A 22,092-nucleotide genomic window follows, 5' to 3' on the forward strand; every position below is an offset into this window, starting at 1 on the left:
CCGGGGAAGGGCCGTGGCCCGGCGGTGGCGGCGCGGGCGGAGGGCTGGGCGCCGCTCCGCGCCTCTGCGCTGCTCTGCGCGCACCCGAACGCCGCTTCAGCTCCCACCGCCCGCCCGGGCCGCCGCTTCCAAACTTCGTCAGTTTGCGGATCCGAAGGTTTTTCAGCGGCGTTCGGTCCCCTGTATGAATTTACTACGAATAAACTTGATTTTTCTGGTCACACCGTTGCAGATTTTTTAGAAACTGACTTTTTCAGAAGTGACTTCAGCGAGACGGGTTGCCATTCCACGGTCACAACTGACAAGATACGACCGCAGAGCGCATAGCGTTGCCGGTACCCTTGGAGTTAGTGCCTCTCCCCAGGATGGGAAACTCCCGGCGCTTCAAGGACAGGGCAGCTTGTGTTCATTTTTAAGAAGTTACTTATGGCTTAGATTTAAAGCGGGCGCAGTGACTCTTCACTGGTTTTTACTAGTCTGTAGTTTCTGAGGGGTCTCATATACCTCTGCCTCAGCACAGCACACGGTAGAGCCTGGCCCTGCAAGGTGTGGTTAGCGGTATATCAGGCCTGGGGGAGAGTTTAACGTTTCTACAGAATTTTTCACAGCTGCGCTGGAGCTCTTTGGCAGGGCAGGCTGACTACAGCTTGCAGTGTCACTGCTGAAATCTGACAAGCTGGAAACCATGCTTGTTTTTTTTCAAAATTTTAAGCAAAAATGTTGTGGCGATATGTATTTATTGTATTTAATATAATATGTACTATACATGGCGTATAATATATAAATATATGCCCTATGTACATTTACATAGCTGTACAAATAAATCTGTGTAAACTCATAGCATCCCTGTTGCTACTGCTTTACATTATCACCAGTCTTAAAAGAATCTTGCTATAAATGAAAACTGTCATGGATAAACTAGAAACACTTGATTTCAAATGTGCTCTGACTTCTCTAGATAGGTTTTTGTCTGAGAGTGACTTCCATGCAGCCTTGCAATATTATTTAATTCCCAGCGTGATGTTCTACTACTGCCTTCACTCAGCTCCATATATCTTTTATCCACAGTGATGTTTTAACAACTTCACATGTTTAATAGCAGGTTTGTGAACAAGGCTTTGTAATGCTCCTCCTTGGAGAGACGTATCCAGCCATGGAACTTATTTAGGGAAGGAGAGTCACACTTTCCTTCCACATGTGACTTGACTGTGTCACTCTGACAGATACGATAGCCCTAAAGACTTTAAAACTTCAGTCTGCCAGAACAAAGTGAATTGTGACATAATTCATGTATTATGCCTGCAGTGCCATAACAATACCCATCTTTTACCAGATCATTCTTCAGACAGATGGGGGTTCCCCTGTCAGGTTCCTCGTGCAGCTGCATAACCACTTGCAATGAGGCAGGAGAGGAGGTGGGGAGGGGGCAGGACAGGGTGGTGAGGAACCTGGACTGCCAAAGGGATCTAAACACTGAATACCAAACCACAGCCTTAAACAGAGCTCCGGCTCCGTCTTCTCTTGCGCTTGGTGGTAGTGCTGCCTAAATCACCAGTAGTCTCCATCTCTTACTCCACTTGTCGCTGCCCTTCCACTATCTCCTCCATTACACAGGGTATTTGTGTGGCTACATGATGAACTGAGTCAGAAAACTGTTTGGAAAAGAATGAGTCAAAAAAAGGAGGTGATTTTCCAGCTGGATCAGGACTAGTTTCCTATTCTGATAAACGCTGTGGCCTACTACACACTCAGACCTGGCCAACAGAGGGGGTGATACAGGGACAGTAATAAGAAATCAGTAGTTGCTTAAATTGGCACTTCTGCCCAAAAACCGCTTGCTGAGTGGTAGCCATGGTGACAGGGAGGGGTACAGTGATTCTGTTCCCTGCTAGATGTGTCACTCCTCTGTCAGACATCTCCTGTCCTCACTGCTGGAACAACTCAGCTGTTTGTGAAGCACCTGCTGAACTACTTGCATGTTGAAGCTCAGAATATTCAGAATAAATAAAATCTGTGCCAGTTTACTTATGGTGCCAGTAGCCTGAGGGGAAATACAGGAAGCCAGAAATCATAATTAAGCAGAGCATGTGGGGGTTAACATGTTTGTTATGAAAGCTGCTGTGCCTTCTTGGTATTTGTGCTCCAAATATTAAAAGAACAAATAAAGTTATTTTCTTTCCCTAATGATTTTAATTGTGCTGATAATGTGTCACTCACGCATGTGTCTGAAAATAGAAGGTTTAAAAATGAATGGTATCTAGCCCTGATGGAAGAAGGGGGATTTCACTTTTGTCCTGCTCCATGCACAGATTTTTCAACCACTTTCTAATTATAAAATTCTTTACTTAAATCCTTCATCATGATGGTGAATGACAGGGTCTTTGTTTTTAAAATCTTACAGTTGAAGACATATGTAGAGAGTGAGTTGAGGCTGGAAACAGAATGGAAAGTGAAGGGAACGAAGAGCAAAGCAAAATTGATTTTGGCTGATCATTTCTGTGAAACCCTTGGGGTGTTCTATTTTAGTTCCAGCTTTTGCATTTATCCATTAGTATTTAGTTTCGGACTTTAAATATCTTTTGTATATGCTGAAATCACTGGCAAAACCCAATTTAAAAAGTTTAAAAATAAAATATTTTCTTAGTATTACTGCATTGCCTAAAGGTTTGAAAGTGTAGAATTACATATATTTGCTTAACTTTATTTGTCTCACTTTTAAAGCTTTTATTTTATACATATCACATGGTTACCTTGAAAGAGATCAGATTTTGCTTGGTAACAATAACTTCAGCCAGTAGTACCAGCCTCCCCAAATCTGCTGTAGGCAGAGCTACAGGAATGTTCTCAAAAATGACTGACCATTGAAAAAACCCAAAACAAAATGACTTGCAGTTAGGATAAAATCCTCTTTCTTTCTACATGAGATCAAAGCCAGTGTTAGCAAATCTTCAGTCTGACAAGACAGAATTTTTTTCATGCTGTGACACTTCCTAGAATAAAGTCAAAAGCTGAGAAGCCTTCATGGATATGAACTGTAGACATGATTACAGAGGAAGTAAAACTAAATAAAATGTAAAACATAAAATTGATACCCCAGGAGGTAAAGTCATTCTCTGTTCTACACAAATCGTACAGGTCATTCATGTTCTGATGTGTCTCAATCAAATTTCAGGAATCTGTCTTTATTTGGAACATGCTAGAGTGTTTGTCCTTGTGGTGGGTTGACCTTGGATGGAGCCAGGTGCCCACCAAGCCACTCTCTCACTCCCGTCCTCAGCTGGACAGGGGAGAGAAGATACAGCAAAAGGCTCCTGGGTTGAGATAAGGACAGGGAGAGATCACCCAGCAGTTGCTGTCATGGGCAAACCAGACTTGACTTGGGGGAAATTAATTTAATTTATTACTAATCACATCAGAGCAGTATAATGAGAAATAAAACCAAATCTTAAGAACACCTTCCCCCCACCCTTCCCTTCTTCCCAGGCTCAACTTCACTTCCAATTTCTCTACCTCCTCCCCCCAAAATAGCGCAGGGTGATGGGAAATGGGGGTTGTGGTCAGTTCATCACATGCTGTCTCTGCCACTCCTTCCTCCTCACGGAGGACTCCTCACACCCTTCCCCTGCGTGGGGTCCCTCCCACGGGAGACAGTCCTCCAGGAACTGCTTCAATGTGAGTCCTTCTCACGGGCTGCAGTCCTTCAGGAACAGCCTGCTCCAGCGTGGGCTCCCTGTGGGGCCACAGCTCCTGCCAGGAGCCTGCTCCAGCACAGGCCTTCCACGGGGTCACAGCCCCCTTCGGGCACATCCCCCTGCTCTGCCATGGAGTCCCCCCGGGGCTGCAGGTGGGTGTCTGCTCCCCCGTGGAGCTCCCTGGGTGCAGGGCACAGCTGCCTCACCATGGGCTGCACCACGGGCTGCAGGGGAACCTCTGCTCTGGTGCCTGGAGCACCTCCTCCCCTCCTTCACTCACCTTGGGCTCTGCAGGGCTGTTTCTCTCACATATTCTCACTCCTCTCTCCCAGCTGCTGTTTCACAGCTGGTTTTCCCCCTTCTTAAATACATTACCCCAGAGTTGGTACCACCATCACTGATGGGGTCAGCCTTGGCCAGCGGCGGGTCCATCTTGCAGCCGGCTGGCATTGGCTCTGTCGGATACAGGGAAGCTTCTGGCAGCTTCTTACAGAAGCCACCCCTGCAGCACCCCCACTTCCAGAACCTTGCCATGCAAACCCAATGCAGTGCTCACCAGACTAACCTCATATGCACCGCTAGCAAAGATCGGAGTAAGCGTGATCAGTTTGACCCTGAATCTGTGTGCAATTCACATCAGCCAGATACCTAAGAGGAATTCTCTGCTTATCGTGAAAGTACTGGTCTACTCCTCTCCTTTCCTAACTTAGGCTACTGATGTTTCAGAGAAAAACAACACTTGACTACTAATAAACCAGAAGAGAACAAACTGGCTCATTGCATTTGATGGGAAATTCCTTCATGACCCTACGGGCAACTGATTTAAAGAAGTGTGTGTGCTATTTAAGCTTGCCCATTTCCATGTTGTAGAGCAACTGGTGGTATTATTATTAATATTGAGAGCAGTGAAAGTACTTGCTCCCCTGGAGGCAGAAAAATAATTGGGATGAGAGGATGGGAAGAATCGGGAGGATTTATTTTGTTCACCGATTTCTAGGTATCAAAGCAGGAAGAGTTATCTAGACTGACATTCCCACAAGCATATATATTTTTCCCAGAATCTAGCCCCACATTTAATTTACAAAACCCTGCAAGGGTTGTGAAGGTTGAGGTGCATGCAAGAGAGAGCCATAGCCCTGGGAGAACAGCTCTTTTCTCTCATCTAGTGACTGATCCCTGTTTACATATGGAGCTCGCACCACACTTACTCAGCAAAATGCTAACATGCCTCTGCAGCATTCCCACAGCAAGCAGAAAAGTCCAGGACCACAAAAAGACATGACACAGTATATATGTTCCAGCTGTTCCTGACAGTTACCACTCTGCTCCCCCCTGCAGATAGATATTTCACTCTCTTTCCATTCACAAGGACAAAGTCAGCAAAGTCACAGGGGATAATTCAGCCCCTTCTCTTCCTTTCAGTAGCCTGTCCTCACCATACAAATCAGGTCTAATAGAGGAACACAGACAAATTACCAGAGCAACATGACTTGTTGTTGTTGCTTAAACAATTAGCTACAAAAACTGGAGCCTGACCACTGACATAGAGCGATGCTGACCCTGTCTGCACTACGCTGCTTAACTGACGAGTATATTCTGCCCGAACCGGGCTGCATGCTCCGTCACCCACAGGCCCTCAATGACAGTGGGACCCAACGGTCAGATACCTGCTTTTGAAGCAGGAGCCATTGTGAAAATAAAAAAAAGAAAACAGACAGTTGAACGTTGTTGTGGTTTTGCTCCAGGAAGTATATGAACGTGTAAGCTGCATGTGGGTATGGCCTTTATTGTTATGGACAGGGCAGAATCTAATTTTACCAAAAGCTCTCATGACACATAGGGAGAACTCTGTCAATCTGTTTCAGAAAACAAACCAACGCCCTCTGGCACTAATCTCCTCTGGGAAACAGCAGCAGACATCCAGCATCTCATAGGGAAGTCTCCCGTTCAGGAAAGTAACTGGTGGAGGAGCTGGCGTATTTATTTGCAAATGTACAACTGCCTTTTTCTTAAGTGGGGGTGGTAACAAACAGAGCTCCATCTTGGTACAAAACCTCTGGCCTGGCACTTTTGCCAGAAGATAGGTTTCTCTCTTCTCTGTCGTCCACGGAAGGACACATTAAAAATTGTGCTTTTGTTACTTTTCAGCTTCTGTTTGCAGACTAGTAAACAACCTTATGATGCCTACATAGCTGGTCAAGCAAGTCATGGCTGTTACTCTCTACATATGCACCGGTATCAACCCTTTTCTGGATTTCCTTGTGGGGTAATTTTTTCAATGGCCTCTCAAGGTCAGCAAATAATCCTTGTGGCTGAGGGAGGAGATACAGAAGTAGAGAAGATGGCTTTTTCAGAGAACCAAAATTTATTTTCTAATTCTCTCAATCACTTTTGAAAATCTACTTCCTTTTTCATGTATAATGACAAATACTACTCAGCCCACATGTGAGAGGGTCTACTGATTAACTTTAAATGGCAATTTGGAAGAATTTACCTGTGCACAGCTGATGGATTCTGGTGATATGACACAGTCAAATCTGTAATGCCCAGAAATCCAAAATAATCTATTTGACATCAAGATTATGACATGCCTTTTCCAGATCAGAAATAGCAAGTTATTATGAAATTTTAATCTCCTGAAAGCGAGGATTTGCTGAAACCAGTTCACTCCAAACTATCTGGAACAGCCTGAAGTTTGGATGTGAAGCTTAAAGAAAGGTCTCAGGAAGGCCTGCAGAAACAGATGGAAAAAGAAGTCTGTAGTTTAAGTGAAAAAAATCTACCTAGCTATTTTCAGACTCACAAATGTGGAAGGCTCATCATGAAGTACAGGATGGGTCTTGGCTTCCCTAAAATATTCTGAGACCAGAGAACACTCCAGAAAATGAACACAGGGAAATTAACGCGGGGCACTTCTGCCTCTGTTCTCTATGTTGCCCCAAAACGCATTACTGAGAGTTATAGGAACCTTACCTCTTACACCGTGATTTGTGAGAAATTTTCATGCAGATGGCAAAACAGTGGGTGAAACAGATACCCTCCCCTTCTAGGTAATTGAAGGAAAAATGAAATAGTACTTTATTTACTTATGACTGAGTAGAGGGTATTACAGCAAACAGACCAGATTTCTGAACAACATGTGTAAAAGGTTGCCCTGTGTGAAGAATGTAAATGCAGGAAAGGAAGAATTGTTTTGATGGCAGCCGTGTGTTTGAGACTGTTACAAAAAAGGAAGAATCATTACAGGATGAGGAAGAAAGAAGGCCCAGGCAGTCAGGGAAGCAAAATAGCAAAAAAATGGGGGCGCGAGGGGAAAGGCAGAAACAGATTCTGTGTGGACTAGGATAAACTAAAAACAGCTACTGTAGTTTAACATATCCTTCAGCAGAAATGGATAGTACTCTGGAAAATATAACAGGTTCAGTCTAGTTTTCCACAGTGAGTGGATGTTGGCAAGTAAAAATGGATAAAAAGGACAGGATTAAAAGTATTTTCACAGCAGGATAAAGCCTGTGGCAACTGAAGTGATGGCTTTGACTTATGCAATGCATCTGCCATGTTTGCAAGGCTGATGGAGGCAGCACTTCACAGCATCCTTCTGGGCATTTCCTGTATTTAAAGGAAATCCTGGTGCAGGCTAAAACCTTTGAACAAGGACTGTTACATTTACAAATAGTCTGTGATCAGTTTAGGGATGACAGTGTGAAATCAAACCCACAGAAACAGGCTTTTACTTAAGAAAGAGATAATTTATTTTGGGCAGAGAATTTGCGAAGAGAGAGAGTTAAAAGCTACACTGCACTGGCCTGCTTGCTGAATACTCACAGATATTCAAAATTTTGTAAGATTCTGTCTCTGTTAGGGGCAGGGTATTTACGGGTTTTCAATATTGCAAAACCACTGCATAGGTTAGGGGAGAAAAGGATGCCATTGCAGTGAGCTGCAAAGTATGCTTCAGATTTATTTCAGTTGGAAAAACCTCTTTTGACAGCTTTTGCTTTGACTAAAATCACTTTTAAAATGCCTCTCACTTTCAACAAAACTAGTCTCTTCTGGTCAGGGGGTCTCTTGACACAACACTCCAGGTTTTGTCAAAGTCATAGCTTATTACATCAGGAATTATTGTATGACCTCCAAAGGAATCCCTGATCATTGTTAAATCTTCATGACATCATTGTTTGTAGGTGGGCAAAATCTCTAGTTCAGGACAGAATACACAATTGTAACATTGTTTATTAAAGTCTGGTTTATGGTAGCTTAAACTGATACAAATTAGTGTGGCTGCAATCCCACCCTCCATCTTGCCATGTATCTGTTTCTCTGCTGTATTGGCACTGGCCCTTGTATGTGTGGGCAGTTGAGTTGTTTTGCTGTGCAGGTCTGGGAAAAAACTAGTAACTCTCTCTGTTGGGCTCAATTTTTGCTTTTTAGAACCTTGAACTAACCTACTGCTCACCTGCAGAAACACCAGTAACAGTGCAAGGGGTCAGGAACACAGAAACATAGTGGGGGGAAGGAGACACAGTGTTTAATTTCAAAGTTGCAAAGGATGAAAGGTGTCCATATAGGCAATTAAGGTATCTTTGCAATACGTTCCTGATGAGGCTCAGTAAATTAACACATTCTAATGTGATCACATAAACCTGGCTCATCATATCCACGAAGAGATGACAGTCTTCTCACTTTCATAATTTACCAAACTGTGAAAGTTCCTGGCTCTCCCACTGAGAAAATGAACACATAGCCAAAAAAAAAAAAAAAAAAAAAAAAAAAAGGTGGATACCAAGTGAAAAAATGTTTAGCAAAAAAACTGTGGTTGAGAAATACAGCCATACTAGAAGCCTTTGCAGTATCACAGCAAAGCTTTGGTTGCTAAAACCTGGAATTAAAAATGCAGTATTGCATACAAGATAGCAAAAAACAATGAGTATTTGTACAGCTATTATCTCTTTGAACCAGATGAAAGGATACATTAGCTATTTTGTTATAGTTTTCAATGCTGAATGAGGTCTTGTATTTGCACACCTTCCTGGCAACTCCAGAGACTGACCGTTGGGTAAAATGAAAACTCGATACAGAAAACTGATGCATGATTATGAAGCCTGCAACACAATGTCAAGCCTATCAGAGTACATTGCTGGATGGGCTTGTGCCTGCAACTGAAGCAGAATCAGGTAATCACTTGTTTGTAGCCAGGGCTGGCCTGCTCTTATCTACTCAGCTGCCACAAGGCTCTGCAGCAATGAACATCCTCAGAAATGACATCTTCAGCAAAACCTGGGTTACAAATGAGAGATGCACAAACCAAGAGCTCATTTTAGCAGTAGTTTCTATATTGCGAGCTCTAGAGGAGGCGGCCTAGGTTTCTTTCTAATCCTGTGAGGAAGGAAAAAATCTGGAACACTAAAGTGGATAAACTTTGGAAGAGAACCTATGAAATAAGGATCTGCATGAAACAGGGCTGCACAGGCAAGTGCAAGAATGCATAGAATTGTGCCGCTGGACGTAACCAGAGTTAATTGTAAGGACATAACCACTGACATAGGAATGGAGGCAGCATTTCTGAATTCTCAGCAACAGAAGATGTAATAATGGAAACTGGAAGAGATGGTTTCTCTGCCAGACAAGCTACTCCAGCCAGGCAGCAGATTTCACAGAAACAACAGTCCTTTCTTGACTGAAAGAAATCCCTCCTAGGAGATTTGGAAAATGGCTTCTCCATACAGTGTTCTTCTTTAGCTTAGGGCAAATGAGGGAGCAGGTAAATGGTTAAGACAACTCAAACAATAGGAGGCACACATTAAACCATAGGCCATAAGTAAAACTGTGCAAGAGATGTGCGACAGAAGGTTTTCACCATGTGTTACTTGAGAAACAAGAGACAGAGATAGTGGTGGTAGATGGAGTTTGATTATGTGCCAGGGTGTGAACTTAGCCAGGGTTTACTCCCATTCCAGCAGCCAGCTGTTGCTGGAAGGAAGGCCTCACTCTCCTTCCTGCCCCTAGCTATGAACTCCTCCCACCACTTTCCTTGTATCACTTCTGGCATTTTTATGACCATATAGCAAGTCTGTTTAAAGCATTAAACCAGTAGGAAAATTATAAAAGACAGGAAACAGTTTTCTGTGGGGTCAGCCTTGCTGATGTTGCTCACCTGATGCTAAGATGAATGACACTGCTTGCACAGGGCAGTACAGAGCAAGACCCCACCTGGAGAAGGGAGGCGAGACCACCATTTTCAGAATGCTGTTAGATGGGCTGTGTTGCAAACTACATTTTAGAAGAGATGTAAGAGGTGGAAACACCATGGAACAAGACAAAATAAATACAGGGAAACCCCTGACACATTCATAGAAGCCTGCATGCACACCAGAAAATGCCTAGGGAGAGCTCTTTGAGAGCAGCACTGTCTGGAAGTTGCTTGAAATACACACAAGGAAAATATTGCCTATTTTCTGCTGTCTTAAGGGACATATGATTTTGCTAGCAGCCCGAGTGCACTAATAGGCTTTAATAACCCTGGTCAGCCTCACCTGGGGCCTTCACTCACACTCCCTATCCATAGGCCCATAGAACTGGACACCAGTTGGTGAGGCCCCTGCCCTGTTGGCCATGTTATGGTAGGATGCTTCAGGGAGCAGCTGGCCTTGTTGTGCCCTGGGAGTTAGCCCAGACAGGCCCTGAAGACCCAGGTCTGAGCTTAAAGGGGGCTCCTGGCCCCCAAGGGCAGGGAGGGTGGACAGGGTCTACTCATGTCCCTGGGCCCTGAGCACTTAGTTCCTCAGCCCTGTCACCAACGGTCCTTTTAACCAAGGCAGCCCTGAAACTCTGAACCAGTTAACAACTGAGAAGAAAAGAGAAGTATTTAATATAAGCAATATTTAAATAGCAACACTTGATATAAGCATTTTAAGCAAGATCGTAACACTGCAGTCAGGGAAATGTGTGGTTAGTGCACTGTGGTTGCTCACGCTTGGGCTAGGCTAATGTAAGTACAGAGGTAAAGGTGGCAGCTGTGCAAGTCAACTCCCAAACACCTCAGAGATAGCACTTTTGTTACTCCCAGATCCTGTTTGTTTCTGAGCTGTAAAGCTGTTTATTGCTTACAGCTAACATGTTTTACACAGCTGTCGTTTAAATTCATCGCTAATATATTGAAGCTAGAAATAACTAGCGTAGTAGATGTGGATTTTGGACTGTGGCATTTAACGCGGAGCCTCCTGATGTGCACAAGGGAGTGAACAGATCCCAAAGTCAGAGGACACTACCCACCCAAGGCCCTTCTTAACAAGACACTTCCGCTGTTCTGGGGGATGGTACTGAATGTACATGATGCAGTTCTAGAAGTAATTAAACAACAGCAGGTAACAGACGGTTTACAAATCTAATTTACGTATATTTTTTTTTCCTATTCTTGATCAAACCAGTTTTAAGACTGAGCAGCATTCATACTAAATAGTAGGCAGGCTGCCGGCTCACCTTCACGCTGTGCCTCCCCGCAGCCGGCTTCAGGCGAGTGCAGGTCAGTGTTGCCACCTAGTGGCACCTGACAGCGGTCCTGTCACTTGGGACTTTCAAATCGGGGAAGACACAAATCACAACCGGTATTTAAGACACTTTTTATTATTTAAGCTGTTCTTATCCTTAGAAACAAGTTTTTACTGCTAACAGCAGATAACTATGCACACAATATATTGATACGGTTCGATTACGCATACACAAAGTTACTTGGTTTGTGCAACAGTTGGGGGGCCAACCTCACCTGCCTACTAAGGTGCTCAGAAAGTCTTTGAAGGGCTCCTCTTTTTTCCGCAGGTGTATACATAGCCCTGTCGGCTTTATTTGTGTTTAGCAGCTATAGCCCCTGCTTTTTGGTTGTGGTCCAAGTTACACAACCTATTGATACCTGTGCGTGCCGGCTGCCTTGTATGGATTTGGCAGACTCTGAGTTTATCTGTCCTTGTGAATTCAACAGGTCTACTGGTCTCTAAAGCTTATGAGTTCTTGGGGGATTTTCACACGCTGTCTCTCAGCATGTAGTAATTCTTTCTTCAGCCTGCTTTTTGGTAACATTTCTCCATGCACACCCACAGGCAGGTGCCTATACAACTCATCCACACAAACTCACAAAAGGAGCTTTTATAACAACTTGGCCTATAAAGTAATTCCACAGAATACTAAGATTTATTTTTAAAAGTTACCCAAATGCAATATATCTGTGCTAGAGAAATTAAGACCCCTGTTTGGGAAAGGTTGAGTAGCAACAGTCCAAAACTTCAAAAATCTTAGGGTCCCACCTGGATAGTGTATGAAAATGCCTCTGGATCCATATCTCATCAACTCTTTACATATTTCAGCAGTCTGAAGTGGGTAACAGTGAGCCTAAGTATATGCAATTTCTCTTTTTGTGTCTGACAAGAAAATGTAATTGTCATCATACAATATGCCAAGTGCCACCTTTCTGAGTTGGACAGAGAAAGCCTTCCTAATTGCCGTGAAGCCGTAGTGTGTAGGAGACTACACATGCAGACCTGGTGATTGTGCCTGGCAGACTAAAATAAGGAGTGATAAACCTGTGAAAACAAAGAGCTAATGCCTAAATCTACAACTTTAACAAGGCAACTGGCCTCCTGCCTCCCAACCACATAAAAAAAACCCCCAAAACTGGAGAAATTCTGTGGAATGTTGCAAATACATTAGAAAATATATGAGTACAAAAGATAATATATAAAGTAAGTATAAAAAAGCACTTCACTACCTTTTTTTAATAATTAATTAGATTGATAATACTGTTGTATGACTAAGTGTTTTTTTCAGGCAATGACCTGTGGATCCCACAGGAGTACACAACACAGTCTAACAGAAGCAACTAAGAACATCTATGCAAAGTGCTAAATGCAAATGTTAAGCATACAAGCAAAAAATATCCAAAGGGGATCTTTCATGAAAGCAGCAGTTTGTTTTGTACAGCATGTAATGTTCCTGCGAATTTCAAGTAGAAAGCAAGCTGTGACAAACACTTGAGAGTGTTTTGCATAAACAGAGCTACGAGCATTTGAAACTGAAGTAGGAAAGTCAAATATTAAAAATGGTTTGTGAGCTATTTTCTGTAAAGGTTAAGAACAAACACGTCATAGACTGGAATTTTCCCACCTTAGAGACTTTTTGCTCAGCTAACGGTAAACTTCATTTTCTAGATAGCCCTGCTTGGAAAAGCTATTTGGAGTACTCTTTCAAAACCAGTCATGTCACTCTTCTCAATTGTGCTATGAGAAATGTACTTTCCAAAGCTTTTAAAAATAAATCATGTGGAAGGGCTTCTGCAGACGTTGCGGGCCTTGCGTTGCTGCAAACTATGCCACAGATGCAGAAGGCAATAGGGTGCTAAATAATTTGGAACAGCACCATTACTGTTTTGCAGCTGTTTCACAACATGAAAAGGGGGAGTTTAGAGCATAAATCTTCTATGTTGGACCATAATTTAGATACTGAATTTCAAAGTAATCAGGCAGTCATGGAAACAATTCAGACATACAGTTACTCTTCACAAAATGGCACTTTATTGGAGTCAATGTATGGATGGAAAAGAGGTCTCAGAGGTGTCTCTAAATGCGGTGTATTAGAGCTGCAAAAACCCATTTGCTCAGCTTAGCTGTTGAGTTATGTAATAAGATCATGATAACAGCTACTGAGCTTTTTACTGGAATGAAAAAATTGCTCATTCTGCCTACTGGACTAGGGTTTCATCTATTCCTCTGTACAAAATGCTCACAATATTGCCTTCGTAAGCAATCACCAGGTAAAATGGCTGATTTGGAGCTCTCAGTCTGCCATCTCAAGGATCGTTTTGGAATCCTTCAGCAGTATGAGCATCTGAATGTCTTGCATGGACAGGCAGAAATGTGTGCATTGACAGTAACTAAATTGTGTGGCTTCATTAGTGAAATTTTCAATATGAAATACACTGCCGAACTTGGAATGGCATAAAGAAATTTTTCCCATAAACTATCCCTGCTTTCGGAGCTCCGCCGGTACCTCTTAGCCACACAGATGTTAAGAGATTATTTTCTCTCTCTAATACAGCCTGGGGCATTTAAGAAAACATTTGCTATTTGCAGCAGGGTTTGGAGCCATGGAAAATGAACTGCAAGTAGAAGGTTTTCTGCCCCATACCATTCTGTTTTACTGTCTGGCTCCTGCAGCACCTTATCGTCAGCTTTCTAGGTCAGCACCCACGCTTCCTTCTTCCACAGTGGGTCTGGAGTCCATGCGCTCTGCAGGCCTGTGCCAGGGCCACGGGGACTCCTCTCTGGGGAGGGCAGCACGAGGACATGAAGGACAGCACATCCTGTCCCTCGCGCACGAGGCACAGGCTAGCTGCCTTCTGGAGACTGCAGAGGTGGCAGGTGGGATACGGAAAGGACCTCAGCAATGGCTGTGCCAGTTCACACCCCCCCAAGCCGGTGCAGTCTCTGAAATAAAGCGGACGCCTGGGAGTCCCTGCGACAGCGCAGTGCATCGTAGCCCTGCCCTTGGGCATGCCCAGAGCTATTGCTTATGCCTGTAGCGGCCCTGGCTGTGAGCTGCGGTGTCACGCGAGAGGCCAGGAGGCAGCGAGGCCTCTGGGCGCGGGTGGCACCTTGTGCCGCAACCCCTGGGGAATGGCCAGGAATCGGTCCTGGGAGCCTCCCCAGAGGCCCCGCGGAGGCCGCAGGAGGAGGCCTCGCTTCCTTCGTGCCGCAGCCGCGGCCCCGCCATCGATCCCCGCCTCGCCCCCGCCGGGCCGCCACGCGCACCACGCGCACCGGCCGCGCTGGGCGGGAAACGCCGGCGCGGGCCCCTCTGGCGGAAGTATCGCGAGACCCGCGCGGGGCGGGCCGGCGGCGGGCGGGGCCGCGCGGTGTTTGGGACGGTTGGGACGGTTGGGCCGCCCCCCTGCGCCCGCCCGGTGGCTCAGACACCTGCCGCCCGCAAAATGGACACCGGCAGCGGCCCTAGCGGCGCCGCCCGCCCGGACGGCGAGGTGCCGTCCACCTCCGCCGCGGCGGCCTCTGCTCAGGAGCCCGGCGCCGAGGAGGTACCGCTCCGGGGGCGGGCAGGGGGGGGCCCTGCGGGCGGTGGAGCCTCCGGGGACGAGCGTGCCTGGCCCCGCCGCCCCCCTCCTACAGCCGCCCCTCGGGCCGCGCCGCCCCGGCCCTGAGGCGGCCGCCCGGGCCGCTGGTAGCGCGCCGGCCCCTCCGCCGCCGTCCGTGAGGGCCCGGCCGGGCCGGAGCCGTGGCTCGGCCTGCGCGGCGGCCCTGCAGGCCGGCCCCCGCCCGGCCACACCCCCCGGCCCCGCCGTGCGGGCCGGCCCCCAGCTCTGCCTTTCAGCTTCGCCGCGGCGGCTGCCGCCGTCCCTGCGGCCCGCGCGCCCTGCGGCGCCCCGCTGCCAGCCGTGCGGCCCGCGCGTGCCGGCACTGGCCGCTTAGCCCGTGCTCCCGTGGCAGGCAGCCGGCCCTGCCCCGCACCGGCCCCCCGCTGCCTGCGCGCTCCTGGAGGGCTCCCTCCGCCAGGGTCCCCCGCCCTGTTGTTTCCCGTCCCCTGTCCCCAGGTGAAGCCGTCCCGGAGCGGGACGGGGACGGCGGGCGTGGGGCTCTGCCGGAGCCGGGGTGCTCCGTAGGGGTGAGGGCCCTGGGTGGGGGTGTCGCGGTGGCGGCTCGGAGGGGTCGCGGCTGAGCCGGTCTGTCCCAGCCCTCACGCTTCAGGGCTTCAGGCTTCCCTCTGCCCGTCCGGAATGCAACCGCGGCGCAGAATAAACCCCTCTGAAGAGCACGTATGGCTGCCAGCCTCCTCCCTTCAGTCTTTTTTTGGAAAAAAGACTACAGGCTAAGGCACAAGGAATGTAAAAAGTGACGTATTCGGGTATCCTTGGAAACGGAACAAGATTTAACCTGAAGAATGAATCTTACAAAAACTTACAAAGAATGTCGACTGTGTGTCATGTATTCATGAAATATCAGGAGAAAATTTCAGAAATACTGATATTAGTGCAATCAGAATTTTAATTCCGATTGATGAAAGTCCATTTTTTCCCTGTAAAGAACACTTGATTCTTTATTTCATTACTTATGTATACAAACAGCTATGAGATACTGTGTAGTGTAATTCTGAACGTTACCTCATTGTTCAGGGGAAAAAGTTTAAGGGCCATTTCTGTATTGGATACAACTTATTCTGCAAAATTTTATGCATGTCAACTGATAAACTAGATGTTTATCAGTTGACTCAACTGTCAACTAGATGTTCAGAGAATGCCTGTCTGAAAAATCATTTGAAACCAGTGAATGGTTTCGAATGTTACCAACATTGTGCTACTGTGCCATGCTGGTCAAAATGTTTCATAAAGCAAAAAAAAAAAAGTTCATGCTGTTTGAATTAATTTTTATTCAGAATGTGGAATTTCACTTCAAGTTGGGCCACAGGTCTGTTACATAGCTACACATTTAGTGATTTGATCTGCATAATAGTGGTATATAATACAACCTGTTGTGCTCTGTTCCCCTCTCACTGTTTCACTTCACTATAGTCTTGTAGTAGTACCAAAACAGTGTCTTAATGGCTATTTGGAATGTATTTCCACTTTGTATATGCAAGTTAAACACAAAAGGGCTTCTTCTAATTATTCTTAATGCATCTGTTTGAAGATCTCAATAGCACAGGTTACAAGATTAAAGTCAACTAGAGCAGCAGCAGTTCTTATTCCTGGTCATTTATTTAGGTGTTCGTGTGACCTACCCAATTTAGGACTAACTATTGCTCTTACTGGGTAGACATCTCAGCCTGAAGTTAGTAGCTCTGTTTAGGCGAGTTAGTAGAGATTTTAAAGGGAAGTATTTTGGATCCTTGGAATACTCAGGGTCTGTTATTTTTGAAACTGCTGCATGGTCATGTTTCTTGTAAGGTGTTTAAATGACACCAGTTTTCAGGGGACTCTTATCTAGGGTTTAATCTGTAATGGAAAACTTTTCTAGGGTAGAGGTAGATTGTTACTGGCTAGCACCCTGGGTTAAAAACAAAAGTACTTTTTTGCCGGTTAATTAATTGCTTGCACTGAGGCTTCTGCTGATCCTCCCATCTTCCTATTAAGTCAGCCCTCTAAGTGATGAAGATGCACTGTGTAAAGTTTCTAGGGTAAAACTCTCACAGATGATGAAATATGTTGTGGTTCTGTGTCCAGTTGGTAGTAAGAAAGAAGTATTCTTACTTGTATCAGAATTTAATAATTGACAAGGTCTAGGTTTTTATAACTCAAAACATTATGCAGAAGCAAGTTTGGATATGACGTTCATCCCTACTACCCGTCTAGCTCCATCAGCACAGAATAGTCTTTTAGTGAAACTACAGATTATTCTTTTCCCTTGCAAGATGTGAGGAAGAGAAAGGCTATTGGGATCCATGTGTCTTAAGTTGTTTGTCTCTTTCATAAATTTTTGACAGTCTTCCGTTTGTTGTTTCTAATACTTTGAGGCCATCAATGTTTGACAGAAACACTGCAGTAAGGAGTGGGGGCGCAGGGAAACTGTTTTGTCTGGAAAGGTACAGTGGAGGATGTGATTGTATAGTGCTGTGGCTGCAGTAACTTTACATGTCAGTTCATTTGCTTCTTTAACTCAGAGCGTGTTATTCACTAATACTTACTTCTGAACAAATTCGATTTGTATGCCACCATAAATTTTCTTCTTCTAGGGTAATCTGAGTAACAACAAAACTGGCGTTAGAGCCATCTGCCTTGGGGCTTAGAAAGATAATAATGCATTACATTCTACTTGGAAAAGGGATTCTTGTAATATTGAGTTGTTCTGCTTTGTCCAGTAGAAACTTCATACTTACTTAAGGTAGAGAACTTTTTTTCCAATAGCACATATCTGTGTAATTTATTTCCAGGGGAAGTGAGAGAGACATCTGAAATGGCTTAGTGTCAGTTTTGGTTTCTGCTAAGGAGGAGTATTTTGTCACTTTAATAACAAGGATTGGGCCTGATATTAGCACTGTCAGTCTCTCGCACTGGAGTGTATGTTCTATAGTAATATATAATGGAGGTGTGAATATATACATACATGTGACCTGCTCTTTGGCACGTTGGTGTAACAATCCTCTCCTAACATTGTGTTCTGAGATGAGCTGATTACTTACCTGATTGAAGAAGCTGTAGGTGAATAGAACATTTCTAATGCTACGTATCTGTAACGTAATCATTTGGCCTTGCAAAGCCTAACTCATCCATTTATAAAATCATTAAATTAAACAACTTCATTATCCACTTAGTATTGTTCACCTTTGCAGAGAATTATGCCTTTGGTCCAAAACTCAAAAAGGTAATCTCTGACTTCAGAAAATATTCCTCTCATTTGCATGATTGTGCTTAAAGTTGAAGAGTGAGTTGACATATATATTTATTAGTAACAGTTCTGAAATTTAAGTGTAATGTTGCTTGACAGACTTTCACTTGTTTAGTCCCATTGTGGTCTGTTTTTTCTGCTTGACCCTAAATAGTTTAGATATATTATTATTTCATTTTAATGTATTTATAGTAGGCTGATATTTAAAGCGCTTGTCAGATTAAGACTGCTCTGTTATATTGGCACTGCACTTTGGCGGTTCCTTTCAGATTATTCGGTGCTTTTCAAAAACATTTTTATAATTTAATGCATCTCAAAAAATACTTTTTTTTACTTGCATGAAGTGCGTAAAAAGGCATACTTCAAAGACTGAATTAGAAAAAAAAAAATCCACTGAACATTTCTCCCATGATTCTCTTTTTTTAAAACATATTTTGCCAATATCATGGTTTTTGCCAGTTTTTTTTTATATACAGCAATATAGCATTTGAAGTTGTGGAAACCTCAGGTTGAGACAGATCTTCATCTTACATTTTATCTGGTCATATCTCCTCTTTAGTTTCATCATGGATATCAAGTTCTGCTTTGGGTGAAATAATGATTAATGCAGTCAGTTAATTTTGAAATAATTCTTTTAAAAAAGTAGCATGCTTATCTTATAGTGCGTAGGTTTATTGAGTTTGATATATTTTTACTTTATAAATACCATCTTCTTTATTTACTAAAGTGTTTAAAATTTGAATTCCAGAAAAATGATCCCCCGTTTCAACTCAAGCTTCCTCCAAAGGCAGCTAGGCCTGAAAAAGAAGTTGACACAGAATATGAAGAGAAGATGGTAAGTGTTTTCACAACAAAACATACTGCAGCTTTTTATGCCGTTTGCTTGAACTAGATCAATGTAGTGTCATGGTTTGAGCCCAGAGGGCAACTGAGCACCATGCAGCTGCTTGTTCACCCCTTCCCCCTCAGGAATGGGGAGGAGAAAATAAAGCAAAAGGCTCAGGAATTGAGACAAGGACAGGGAGGGATGATTCATCCGTTCTGGTCACAGGCAAAAGACAGAGTCATTGGGGGAAGAAAAAGAGCATCAATTTAATTCAAGCACCAATACCAGCAACACTTAACAGAGTAGGACAGTGAGAAGTATAACCACATCTTAAAAACCCCTTTCCCCCTATCCCTCTCTTCTTCCTGGGCTCATCTTTGCTCCTGATTTCTCTACTTCCTCCCTCACAGCAGCAGAGGGGGGAGCAGGGGTTGGAGGTTGTGCTCAGTCCTGCGGGTCCTTCCTGCTCAGGGGGAGGACTCCTCACACTCTGCCCCTGCTCCAGCGTGGGGTCCCTCTCACAGGAGGCAGTCGTCCAGGAACTTTCTCCAACATGACTCCTTCCCACGGGGGAAGCTGCTTCAGCCTGGGTCCCACTTGCGTGTTTCAGTCCTCCCAGCACTAAGCTACAACAGTGGGGGCTTCCCACAGAGCCCCAGCCTCCTGCAGGCGCAGCCCCCTGCTCCAGTGTGGGGTCCCCCCGGGGCTGCAGGTGGATGTCTGCTCCACCAGCAACCTCCATGGGTGCAGGGCACAGCCTGCCCTCACCCCACAGGATGCAAGGGAGTCTCTGCTCCAGTGCACCTCCTCCTCCTCCTTTCTTCCTCTGACCTCGGGTTTGCAGAGGCAACTCCCTCACAACTCCTCCTCACACAAACTCCGCCTCCCACATTTCCCTTCTTAAGTACTTTATCACAGAGGTGTGGCCACCATCACTAATTGGCTCAGCCTTGGGTAGAGTCAGGTCCAACTTGGAGCTGGGAGAGCTTTGAGAAGCCTCTCACAGGGGCCACCCCTGTAGCCCCTTCACCCTCTACTAAAACCTGTGGCCACACACACACAAACCCACCAGACACAGTAACAAGGAGGTATTGCAGACTGGATGTGACAGAAAAGAAAAATCAAGATTCATTTAGATGTCTAGTCCAGTGAGGTGTTTCTCACAGTGGCTAACAGTAGGTGTTCAGTGAAGAATATGAGAGCAGAGGAAGCAGGTAGTAATAGTTCTGTTAAATACTGTCTCACTCTTCCGAGTATTTTTGCATGATTTTTGAACTTTGAGGCTGTTTTTATGCTCATAGTTGTCAGTGGATTTTTGTGGTGGTTTTTTTTGGGTTTTTTTTTTGTTCCCATGGATTTGTGTGCTTGTTTTTTTTCCCCCCTCAGGTTTAGTTATCCACACCCTCTTGTGGTAAGGAGTTTCTATTCAAGAGCATTTTATATTTAGAATTCTTCCCCTTTTGGTTTTGAGTCTGTCTCTGCTCGTTTTATTTGATGACCCCTTGAGTCGTGTCAGAGGCCTCCTTAAGCTACTTCTTAAATGAGAGAAATACTGAAGCTGCCAGTTTCTTATCATATAAAAACACAAAGGTTTTAACTGTTGATATGCCCCATAATACATATGCCATAACAATGCAAAAGAGGATCTGTCCGTGACACAAATGAAGGGAGCTTGTAGTGCTTTTAGTTCTGTATTACAAAGAGGCAGAAACTGGGAGGACGTTACAAGACTTCTTCTTGAATGACATGTGTAGTAAGTTCTTGATTGAAGTTGGTATCTGTATCTTGCTACATTTTGCTTAAAAGCTTCAACATTAAATGGATGCCTAGTAATTACAGTAAAGGATTGGATACTGTAGAAGCCAGGAAAGAGTATCACTGTTAGATATAGAGAAATTGATACCTACTTGTATGAATACTTAATTCTTTGGCAAAGAGAAGACATACAAGTAAATCTGTTTGTTGAGAATGAGTTGAGTAAATAACTAAACTTTGTTTCATAGTGATACATGGCGAATTTACATCATTCCTAAAATAGCATATTAGTTCAGTTGTTCTAAAGGACAAAGGGAATAGGTCTCAAAAAATCTACCTTTCATCGGTTGTGCAGTCGTGAGCTAGACCTTTACTGTTTATCAAGGCACGCTGCTTGTACCCAACCAATAATTTTGCAGGCAAAAAAGTGTATTGTGGCATTCAGTATAGCACCTTACCAGTCACGGTTAGCTTGCCAAAACCGTCATGTATTACTAGTTTAATATAAATCCTCTGAATGGATTTGTTCTTATCCTGTATGAGCATAAACATCCATGTCTTTACTCCCCCTTTTAGAGTTTTTTTCCTAAAAGCTTTACTTGATATTTACAGTTTATTCGGTTTTCAAGTTATTTACACAAAGGGTCCAATAATGAATGCGAGGGAAAAATAATAGTATTTTTTTTTCAGGAGATGTTTGTAAAGATGTTTATTTGCTGGGAAGTGGTACGGTATTAAAAGAAATACATTGCCCTCATGTGGCAAGATCATACATTGCAAGTCAGGTTCAATTGTATTGTCCTTTGGTTTGTGTTACCGGAGTTAGAGCACTTTTACTTGCATGTAAGTTATCTGCAGAAAAGCTTTCTGTTGTTTGTATATTTCTTAAAAAGGTTATGGTACAGAACTACAATTTCACTTTTGTAGTTTATATCAAGATATATAAATGAGATCACATGAAAATTGCTTTAAGTGGTACACTGTTACATAATGTTTAAAATGGCATAGAGAAATTGTTAACAATTGCGTTCTGTCAGATAGCATTTGAATTTTATATTTTTCTTAAAATTATGTAATGTCTTTTAAATATAAAGACATGTGTTTTGCTGTGTTTATATAGTGAAGTGCATGTGCCTCGTTGATATGGCAAAACTGAAATGATTGAAATTTGAAATCGGACAGCAAAATTTACAAACTTCAGTGAAAGCAGTATTGAGCTGGTGCATCCATTGTTTTAGTCATACTTCTAAAAGCAAAGCTACCACGTTGTTGTCTTGCATCAAATCCTGATAGTCTTGAAGCTGATGGAAGTTTTCTGCTGACTTGAGCAAGGTTATGATTTCATCCCTTAGTTTTTTTCTTTATCTTTTTAGACAGTCCTTTAAAGCATCCCTTCACAGTTGCTGGTGTGCCATGCAATCTGTACAAGAAAACTGTTTTT

General features: G+C 44.1%; 1 protein-coding gene across 9 annotated transcripts in view; it reads left to right on the plus strand.

Moving 5' to 3' along the window:
• Positions 1-14,575: 14,575 nt before the first annotated feature.
• Positions 14,576-22,092, plus strand: part of SMARCA1 (SNF2 related chromatin remodeling ATPase 1) — a 44,501-nt gene continuing 36,984 nt past the window's right edge. For 8 of the 9 annotated variants that reach the window (XM_074883034.1, XM_074883041.1, XM_074883035.1 and 5 more), the window contains exons 1-2: positions 14,576-14,769; positions 18,819-18,905. In XM_074883034.1, coding sequence (XP_074739135.1) covers positions 14,668-14,769; positions 18,819-18,905 — 189 coding nt within the window. In that variant the 5' untranslated portion in view covers positions 14,576-14,667. Of the gene's footprint in view, positions 14,770-17,258; positions 17,268-18,818; positions 18,906-22,092 lie in introns of those variants that run through there. The other variant, XM_074883040.1, reaches the window with a different exon arrangement.

The sequence above is a fragment of the Strix uralensis genome, chromosome 13, assembly GCF_047716275.1.
Source record: "Strix uralensis isolate ZFMK-TIS-50842 chromosome 13, bStrUra1, whole genome shotgun sequence".
NCBI classification, from domain to species: Eukaryota; Metazoa; Chordata; class Aves; order Strigiformes; family Strigidae; genus Strix; species Strix uralensis.